This window comes from Lactuca saligna, chromosome 4 (genome assembly GCF_052625555.1).
Source record: "Lactuca saligna cultivar CGN05327 chromosome 4, ASM5262555v1, whole genome shotgun sequence".
Taxonomy (NCBI): Eukaryota; Viridiplantae; Streptophyta; class Magnoliopsida; order Asterales; family Asteraceae; genus Lactuca; species Lactuca saligna.
Window position 1 is genome coordinate 96,283,666 of NC_136420.1, and position 12,010 is coordinate 96,295,675.

The following is a 12,010-nucleotide window of genomic DNA, read 5'->3' on the forward strand; positions in this document are numbered from 1 at the left end:
TTTTTTTTTTGAACAAAGTTAACGAATGTTAGTTTTTTTATTTTGATTTAGATGTATGCATATGTAACATCTTTATATTCAACCACCTAATTCTCTTATTTATTTATTTGTAGTTTTTCTATTTGATTATGTTTATTTTATATTTTTTTTGTTGGGTTATCCTACACAACATATTTAAAAGATAACATAATTTTGAACATTTGATATGTAATTATGATAGACTTATCATGATATGTTCTTTATATAAAAGTAACTTATCCATATTACTACGACAAGAATTACATATGACATTTACGAATATATATATATATATATATATATATATATATATATATATATATATATATATATATATATATATATTATATGTGATTTGTTTAACATGTATATGCACCTATGTATGTTATAAATTTATAATTAAATACTTTTATGTTTAATAACTGAAAGGATTACAATGATGCATCAAAACCAATTATTTAAACGAATATAATAATAATAATAATAATAATAATAATAATAATAATAATAATAATAATAATAATAATAATAATAATACATTTCCAAGTACAACATTCATTTGAAACTCACGCTATAACTCAAGAATTTTCTAATTTATGTATATTTATTAGTTACAACTCAAGAGTTTTTAACTTATGATTATTAATTAGTAATGACTAATAACTTTTTATTTTCCTTTCTTTTATAAGGTTGTAAAGTTTTGTTCTCTAAAAACATTAATGTATTTGAAGATATTTGTGATTCAAATATGAAGAGTTAATATAAATGCTATAATAGATGTTTTAGTGTTTTTATGTTATTAAAAGTTATAGTGTTTATTTTTCATATTTTTTTATTATTCGTTGTATATATATCTTTTTTAATACAAATGTTATAATAAATGTTTTTCTATTTTTATGTTATTAAAAATTGCAGTTTATATATTTTTTTCATACGTTTTGTTACCCGTTATATTATCATTCATTTGATATATAATTAAACAATTTTAAACGGTTTATAAAATTATCATATAATTGTATATATCACAACGACTTAAAAATAAAACTATAATGTTTAATAAAATTAATATGTTAACTATATGTTTGCTTTACTACTAACATTTTATTTCAAAGTAGAAATATTAAATAATAATTTGGTAAAAATTATTATTTTAACTATATAATTTTATTCTCGTGGAACGCGTGAGAATTCGCCTAGTCAATATAAATGTGTCTGGTCATACAAGTTATTCGTAACGACAAGAGGGATCAATAATTTTATCTAATTTTAGATGGCCAAATTATTGTCAGGAGAGTACATAAGATTTAAGACAAGGCTTATATAATAATAGAAAAAATAAAAATATTGAAAATTTTCAAAAAAATTTTCATTGCGAAAATCAGAGGTTGCCGGTGACACCCGACTCCCTAAATTCGCCCCTGATTATTGTACTTGACTCGTTTTGTCATTGTTCATATTACAAGCAACTATTTTATAAATGCATGTAGTTAAAACTTCACTTTCTCATCGCTTGTCCACAAGTATCAATATACATTTTTAATTATAACAATTATCATTTGTAAGTAACATTAGGTTATCTGCATTTGTGTAATTGTACTTTTTCTTTACGAAAGCCACACATATTATTTTCTTTAAATTTACCTTTTACATCTGTATCCTCTCTTTTAGTTTGATTGGCCCAAAATTTGAACTCTGACTCATATATGTTTTATAATATAAGTTTTATAGACTTGTATATAGTCTAATATAAGTTTATGTTGGATATATATATATATATATATATATATATATATATATATATATATATATATATATATATATATATATATATATATATATATATATATATATATATATGACGACTTAGTTCTCATAAATTTCTTTTATTAATAAAAAAAGGAAATCCAATATATTTACCAATTTGACTAGATTCTAACCCTTAATACACATCATATATTAAGAACACGTGAAATTATCAAATTGAAAGTGTGGATGCCTATAAATTTATGGTTGTTCACGGAATATATAAACTTATGGTCCCAACTCCCAAACAAACAGGATTAGGGAGGAAGACTTGAAATATAAGGATGTGGAGGTTGAGAATCGGGCAAGGGGACAAAGATGATCCGTATTTATTCAGCACAAACAATTTCTTAGGAAGACAAACATGGGAGTTTGATGAAAACTATGTTGCGACTCCTGAAGAGTTGGAACAGGTTAAGCAAGCTCGTTGTTTTTTCTTCAACAACCGTTACAAACAAAAACCATGCGGAGATTATCTTTGGCGCTTTCAGGTACTATGGTGTTACACATAGAAAAAAAAATTAAAAAGTATTTACAGTTTTACATATTGTGATTTAAGGTTTTTTATGACAGAATTTTAACATTTATAAACATATATTTCTTAATTCATTTCTTATTTGTTACCGTGAAATAATTAATATAATTATATAATATGATTAGAAAGCTATAGATGGGGTGATTTTAACAAGACTTCAAGTTTATAGCACTATGTTTTTAACAGCTTTGTAGCAATAGCGAGTTCGATGTTTTGTTTAAATCGGTCCTTGATCTGTTACACATGGTACGGCATCATAACATCCTATCTCATATTGTGCTTGATTTATGGTTATAAACTCATGTGTTCATAGGGTGTGTATATATATATATATATATATATATATATATATATATATATATATATATATATATATATATATATATATATATATATATATATATACACACACTCTGTTAATTTAACAACATAAAAATATAAAAATACAAAACCATAAATATATACCTAATTAATTAACAAAATTTTAAATATTTAGTGATTATAATTTGAGACTTAAGCACCTCCTATGTATACTTGTCCTAAATTCAAATCACACAAACCACCTAAATTCAAATCCAACGAAATTCAACATTTGGCTGATCCACAAAGTATTGATATAGGATTATTATCTTCATGGTAGTTTTTTAGAGTTCAAAATTGCTTCTTATGATTGAATATCACTGAATTGTTTTTTGATTCAATAGTAAAAAGTTACTACATTTTAACCCATTTTTTTTTAATAACGTTTCTTCTTATTTACTTATATTATTTAACCTTTAAACGTTTATTATTTTTTAACTATTTGTTATATTTCATTTTAAATTCAATATTAACTGCTAAATATTTCATTTTAAATTCAATATTAACTGCTAAATCATAATGATCGTACATATTTTTATAATTATAAACATAATAACTTTATCATGTTTTTTAGACAAAATTTCACAAATGATCTTTATTATTTTGATTTTGTCATCAAAACAGTCATTATGAAACATTTTTTTGCATTAGTGGTTCATTTGGACATCCATCTTAAAACACTTGCATATAGATGTTCGTTAAATGAATCTGTTAAATCGATTTTTTTTTAGATAAGGATAATTTCTGATATTTTGTGAAACTTTTTAAATGGACCATTTGTGAATAAAGATAATTAGTGAAATTCAAAATAAGTCTATTGAATCTTCTATTAATTACCATAAATCAAATAAAAATACAAAAAAACTAAAACATAGAAAAAATAATATTTATAATAAATAAAATAAAACTTACTAATTTTAATCATAATGCAAATATATTTTATTTAATATATAAATATTTTTTGTGTCTAAACATTATTTAAAATATTCAAACTATAATACATCATTAAAAAATTTCGTTTTTTTTAATATATTTTTTATCTAAAAAAATTGAAGTATAAAAACATCATTTTATCTATTTCTAATATATGTAATATTATTTTCGATATTTATCTTTATTTTTCTTAAATAAATATATTTATTTAAAAAAATATGATATGTTATTATTTTAAAAACACAAACCTTTTAAACATATAACATATTTTTATTTTCTTTTAAAAAAATAAATTGAATGGAATTAATGTCATATTATTCATATGGTTAATTATTTTAGTATGTGTAGTAGCATAGTTAAAAAGAGGATAAAGTAATTTTAAATATTTTATTATTTTATTATTAACTAACAAAAGTTTTTTTTTTTTATTTTTTTATTTTTAGTTTTGCTTTGAAAAATTCATGTATTTATTAAGAAATATGTTCAAATTTCGATAAAATAAAATAATATTTTTTAAATTAGATATCAAAAGTTTATATTGAACCAATATAAAATTTACCATATTTATATTTTGAAACTAAAATCGAAACATATTTTTACCTTTTGACTCGAAACCACATGCATATATATTTTGAAAGTAAAATCGAAACATATTTTTACCTTTTGACTCAAAACCACATTCTTATATTTTTAAAATAAAATAGCATCATATTATTATTTTTATAATAATATATTTTTTGATAATAACACATCATATTTTTTTGATAAAAATAAATATATTTGTATAAGAAAAATAAAGATAAATATCGAAATATAATATCACATAAAAATTAAAAATAGATAAAATGATATTTTTACACTTCAACATTTTTAGATAAAAAATAAAAATAAAAATATTTAATGATGTATTGTAATTTAAATATTTAGATAAAGTTTAGACAACAAAAATTAATTAGATATTAAATAAAATATATTTGCATTATGATTAAAATTAGTAAGTATATATTTTTTATTTATATTTTATGTGTTCTAGTTTTTTTGCCATATTTGATTTATGATAATCAAGACAAGGATTACTCGACTTATTTTAAATTTCACAAATGGCACTTAGGCAAAATTTTACAAATGTTCTTTAGGTAAAGTTTCAAAAACTATCAAAAATAGTTCTTATTGAAAATTCTTTAAACTTAACAGATACATTTAATAGACATCCATTGTAGGGACGAGTGGAATGCAATTTTTTCCAAAAGAACCATTCATGCAAAAAAAGATTTCACGAGGACTATTTTGGGGACAAAATCTAAACCATAATGACTATTTATGAAATTTTGTCTTTTTCTTATTTAAAAAAGGACTGGATATTATAATATATTGTTTTAATTTTATGTATTGTAATATATTGTTTTTATTTAATATTAATGTGAAATATTGTTTATTTTTATAAATATTATGTATGTTAATATGAAAAAATTAGATGAGGGATTTTATAAAATATTTCGTTAGATTGGGTAAATTAGTTGATTTCCTTAAAAAAATATTTAAAAATATTTAATGATTAGAGATGAATTAATTTAATAATATTATTGTTTAATACAGTTACTGAAAATATAATTTATAAAAAAACTATACAAGGGATCTATTACTATAGATGCTCAGATAGAATAAGGTTATTTTATTATGTTGTTGTATGTGTAATGGCATAGCATACACATATATACATGTGTATATGTGTATGTGTGTATTCAAATAAAAGCACTAAATATAATGAGAACTTGATAATATTATTTTTATATTATTATTCTACTATGAATTTTATATATATATATGTAATATTATAGTAATTTTAATATAAATCTTAAAATATGATTATCTATATATTCATTTTTATATTATTATTCTACTATAAATTTATGTATGTATAGCATTATAGTAAATTACAATGTTAATATTAACATATGATTATTCATATATTCATTATGTAATAATGACATAAAATTAATAACAAAATAATAACATAAAAAATAGTGTTCTCACGTTTTCATTGTATTTAGTGTTTATATATATATATATATATATATATATATATATATATATATATATATATATATATATATATATATATATATATATATATATATATATATATATTACATGTTAGACCTAGAAATTTGATACACCACGTGACTAACATGATACGAGTTTTTCATGTATATGTTTTAAAATTTTGTTTTTCATGTCTATTTGTGTCGATATGAATTCTAAATTTACGTTTTTTGTTTTTACACGTGTTAAACACGAATTTACATGTTAAACATGTATAAGAGACGAATTAAATTTGTATGACATGCGACACGATATACATGAGATGCGACACGTATATGCACAAATTTAAAGCATGTTTTCCTAGCTTAAAAATGTTATTAGACAATGCGTGTATATATTCTTTTAAATTTGTGTTTTCGTGTAACACAGTTAAAAACATGTGGATTATTTCATGTCACGTGTCACATATATTAATTACGTATCGTGTTCGTGTTTAATAACAATAACATTTTACAATTCTTGTCATGTAAATTCATGTTTCACATGTATACCCGACACTGAAGCAAGAATCGTGAGGTTTATATTTAGGTATTTCTAATTGATATTTTAAAATATAACTTAACATCTTAGATTGTAAACAAGTTTTATAAACATATATAATATTTGTTAACTCACCGATCATCATGGACAATTTAGTAATTTTAAACTTTAGTGGGGTCGTTTACCAGTGCTACTAAACGGACAATTTGGTTATAAACACAGGCAGCCTAAATAACTCATTAACTTGTATAATATGCAACTTGTTTGGTAGCGTTTCTATGTTTGTTGATTGCTTGTTTACGTTTAATAATAAAGCCAAAATCTTGTTACAGTTTAAAAGAAAAAAAAAAAACTATATTTTTTTGAACGGTAGCAAATTATTATTAAACCCTAAACAAAAATCTAGCAATGAGCAAGATAACAAAACATGTCAAGGCATGATAGGATTTTGAAACCATGTAAACGGAAAGAAGTTTCAACAATGGAATCAAATAAGAAATGTTTCTTAGGTTTAGAGTTACGAAAAAGAACTGCATTCCGATATGTCCAAAGGACCTAAATGACCACCAATGACACTGTCTCTACTATCACCCGCTCCATTCTCGCAGGAGGTCTAGCATCCATCCAATGCACCAACTTCACCATGAAATTAAACAATGGAAGGTCCAACTCGAGCCATAAAGAGACTCTTTTCAAAATTTGGGTTGCAATGGAACTCTACATAAACAAGTGAAAAACATTCTCTTAGGAATCCAAACAAACTGGACACAAAACCGAATCCAAATCAATGTCCCTCTCTTTGTTCTAAAGGGGATTCAATCTAACAAAACAAACCAAAAAAACATTAATCTTTATATAGGGGCAAAACGGTTCCACCTAGTCGGACGGATACCCGAAGGTAACCTGTAATCATCAATCCATCTCCTAGTCGAGCTGACAGGAAAAAACACCCGACAGATCCAAAATCAAGAAAAAAAGTGTATAACTTTGATTTTGACAAATACGAAATGTTTATCCTCTTTTAGTTTTTCATATTATTCTTTTGGAAGAGGAAATATTATACAACTTTAAAAATTATAAAAACACAACAATAATTACAAACAAGATAATTGTGCGACAACAAAAGAGTTATTTTTAACATCCATTTCCATTTTGTACTACTTCTATGAAATACTGTACACACATGTAGTCGTGCCATTTGACAAACATGGGGTGGCCTAAATGAAGTACTTACGTTTGCATAAATAACTAGGGTAATTATAATATGCCATTCTAGATCTTGTTAAGACAAAGTTTTTGTGTTTGTTGATTTATTGTTTAATGTTCTTAAAATAGTGCAACCACGATAGCGGTATATAATCTATTTTATCTTGTAGAGAAGTAGGATCAAAGTATCAAAAATATATTGGATAATTTTAAGGATCGTGTATCAAAACATTTTTCATAATTTTTAATTTCAACCATTTTGCTTGAGCTAACATGAAATCAGAGTTAGAATAAACCAAGAAAAATACAATATGGATTTTAGGCAAGATCCAAGATCAAAACACAAAATACATTGTGTGCTTGTTTTCCCAACAAACACAACCGTTAGGTTTTTGTAGAAAAGTAACGAACATATACATCCATTGCAACTAGATCTTTTTTCGGGTTAGGTAGATGCCCCATATCCCGCAATGGATCCCCAAGGGTTTTATCCATTGGACCCCTCCAGAGGAGATGACCCTTAGAACCTTACAAGGCGCGTTCCCCCACCCCCACCCCGATGTTCCCCAAGATCATATTACCTTATGTGTGGATTCACCACAAACATAACTTCAAATTGTCTCGACCAATCTCGGTTATACTAAAAGGCTTGATACCAAAATCACCAACATTTTTTCCACTTTTTAGTGTAATCCATGATTAACTTAAAATAACAAACATAAAACCAAATTCATGCGTAAATAAAAATGTCTAGAATATTGAATATCCATATTAGTATGATGCACATTTCAAATACTTGAAAATTTTGGTGTCCTAAAGTTTAAACTCATCACCTCGTTTGAGTAACTAAAACTATCATACACACAAGTTTATATAGAAAATCTAATGTTATACTTAACATTGTTATAAACCATGTACCCCATCCATGCATGAGTGCATAAAATCCAAGTCCAAACTTCCTAAACCAGAATAGTTTCACACTTACATAAGTAGTCATTTTAATTCGTTCTTTAAAAGAACCGTTAAGAAAATATATTCATCCTTACTTTAATATGCATGTCTAGGCACATACCATGGGATGATGTAAAAAAATATGCTTCAATCTCCAAGAGAATATTGGATTCCATATTATGATGGAATTAGGTATTTTACCATGAGATATAATAAACGAGCCTCTAGGTCCATCCTGATAGCTGACTTATTTACCAAATCTCTAGCTAACCCTTTCGTCAAGTGATTAGCTAGATTATGTTGATATTAAATAAACTCGATATAAATTATCCCATTAGCGATTTTGTGGGTTTTATTAGTATCAAAACACTATCTAAAGGCATCAGAAATAATCAAAATATATACCTAAGTGTATATGTACCATAGATCTAGGTACTACTAGTTATAGAAACAAACTTTAAAATCAACTAGAAATAACATACTAACCTCTTGATTATTTGCTTGAGATCTTATGAATGCTAGTGATTACAGTGGATAAAGGATCCAAAGTAGAATCCCTCTAATGAAGTTAGAACCACAAACTCCAAAAGCAAATAGGAAGAACCGTATTAGGGTTTAGTTGAAATTCTCTAACCCTTGAAGAGAGATTAGAAGTTTCGTGTGAAGGATAGAGAGACATGTATATATATATATATATACATATATATATATATATATATATATATATATATATATATATAGAGAGAGAGAGAGAGTATGGTCACAATTATGAGAAAAATCATCACCTAGGGTTTGAGCCCTAGTAGTCAATTTATAGGTTGCAGATAGAATCCTAAAAAGATTCAAACTCTTAAGGTCAATCATTATCTGATTCAAACATGCCTTATCCTTATTAGAGAGCTAGCCATAAATATAACTTTAACCCGTAAATATCCCTGATAACGTAGATGCAAAACAGTTACAAACAACTCATGGTTTTGCTTTCATATAGCCCAAGATGTATCGGGAAGAGTTTTGGGTTAAAGTCGAAAGGGTCAAAATTTTACCTTAGAACTCAAACGCAAGTAATATATCAACTTCATGATAGCAATTTAACACCTAAATATACCAACCTTCTTATCATGTATATGCAGAACAATCATAATTTGTGGGTTTGCATTTTCTGTAGCCCAAAATGTATTAGGAGTGCAACGTCAAAGTCATAATGGTCAAAATTCACCTTTGAACTTAAACTCTAGTAATGTATCACCTTTCTGGCAACACTTTAGTCCCTAAATATCCCAACCTTCTTATCACGTATATGCTGAATAGTCAAAAATAATTCATGGATTTACATTTTTTGTAGCCCAAGATGTATCAGGAGTGTAGAGTCAAAGTCAAAATGGTCAAAATTCACATTTAAACTCAAACTCCAGTAATATATTTGTTGGGTTTTGTACGCATAAATACACTCTAACAATGCAGCGGAAACAATACAAATTTACCTAAGTATACATGCACCCTGGGATCTAGGTTTACTAATTATAGCAACTTACTTTAATAAATTGTGAAACTAATAAGAAAGACGGAATTACTAAACTCTTGTGTAACTCAATATTGATCTTTTTAACCCATTCTTGAAGCTTCATAATCCCTTTTTAATCCAACTATGTTTCCTGGATGAGAGGACCCAAAGTAGAGTCACTCAAATGGAATCACACTTAATGACTCCAAAGAGAGAACCAATAGAAAAGATAGGAGATGGTTAAGAAATTCATCCGATAAAGAGAAATAGAAGAAATTGACAAAAATTCAAGACAAGGTGCAAAGGTGCAAAGAGGAATGAAACCACTAACACCCTATATATAGTCTTAAATCCCTTTCCAAGTTTATCTCATATCCCATGTGGGATAGAGACATAATTTGAAATATTCTCTCATCTAATATGGGATGTAAAATTTCAAATTCTTTCCTTATTCCCCAAGGATTCCAAAATATTCCAATTAATCAATTTGTTAAATGATTAATATTCAACCCCTTTGAATTAATTAATTCATAATTAATTTCAAAATAGTTTTAGATTAATTTATTAAACATAACAAATTAATAAACTTATTTTCTCCTTATGTCTATTTCTTTTAATTCCTCATTTTTTTTTATCTTGAATACAACCTAAAAGACCTTCTAATTATTTAGAATTATTACTAATAGGTAATCACTTTAGACTCTATTTCCAATAATATCACCTACCTAATAGTACCCACTGTGAAAAAAATAAAGAAAATAGGTTAAAACTTGTGATATGAAGTCAAATTTACCAACTAAAAACTTACATAGGATTAGTGGTTATTTGAGCATCAACAGGTTTATATTGGGAGAAAACCAAAAAACAAAAGCTTAATATCCCCATAATTAGGCAATGAAAAAGTCTTGCTTCATGTTTATATATTGTAAAGATGAGTATAATGTTTAATGATCAAAGTAAAATTGTGAGAAACATAAAAGTCGAGACTACAAAATTAGCTATGATGTGAAAACAACAAGTAGTAAACACATGGAAATTAAGGAGTGTGAACCTTTTTTTTTAATATTGAAATATAAAACTAGGTAAAGGGTAGTTGAAGACAAATTGAAAAAAATATAGCTTAGAGTAATATGGTCAAGTGTACATCGTAATTGTCTTTTCTTTGATAGGTATGATATGAAAACAAGTGGGAAACACATGGGGATTCAGGAGTGTGAACCTTTTGTTTGAATCCTAAAATATAAAATTAGGTAAAGGGTAATTAAAGACAAATTGACAAAAAAAAAGGTAATGGTATGGTCAAATATATATATATATATATATATATATATATATATATATATATATATATATATATATATATATATATATAAAGTTAGTATAAATTATTATTATTTTTTTAAAATAACATGGATAAATACGATATTTTAAATGTTACAAAAGATAAATATGATTTTAGATTTTAAATTAAACAAATACGATATTTTGAAACTTAACAAGGTATGTATGAAATTCACCTACTCATCCTTCTTATAAAATAAAATACTTTATAATATTTTCTTATATACTTTGTTATTGACTAAAAATATATGTAATACTTATAAAAACAAATAGTAAGTAACATTAATATGAAAAATCAATTTATTATGATATCAAAATTTTAATAAATACTATAAATCTAAAATAAAAAAAAAAATTAAATTTTCAAAGTTAGATATAAATAGGGGTTAAGCTCAAAGTTATCTATTTAATATCTATTTGACATTCAATTATCGCTACATTATGAGAGTGTTTGGCAAAAATAGTTGGTAGCATTTTGTTAAACGCTACTTGAAGTAACATTTGAATTTGTAGCGTTTTTGTTTAAAGTAACGCTAGAACCTTGTAGAGCCAAACAAGACTTCTTGTTCAAAACGAAACGTTTTGTCAAACACTAGAAGTTAAAAACTTTCAAACGCCTCAAACGTTCAGGGTCAAACACATCCTACATGTCATCTAGACATGATTCAACTATTCAATTCTATCATGCATGATTTTAGTAGAAGGGACCGCATTTTGAAAATTGGATGCATGACCCCATTTAAAAGTGGGTCCCAACTCAAAATTTTGGTAGAAAA

The 12,010-nt window shown here is 25.3% G+C and overlaps 1 protein-coding gene across 2 annotated transcripts in view; it reads left to right on the forward strand.

Annotated features, from left to right (window-relative positions):
* Positions 1-1,998: 1,998 nt before the first annotated feature.
* LOC145042424 (beta-amyrin synthase 1-like) overlaps positions 1,999-12,010 on the forward strand; it is a 41,376-nt gene continuing 31,364 nt past the window's right edge. For both annotated transcript variants that reach the window (XM_078990838.1, XM_078990840.1), the window contains exon 1: positions 1,999-2,312. In XM_078990838.1, the coding sequence (XP_078846964.1) occupies positions 2,106-2,312 (207 nt within the window). In that variant the 5' untranslated portion in view covers positions 1,999-2,105. The remainder of the gene's footprint in view (positions 2,313-12,010) is intronic.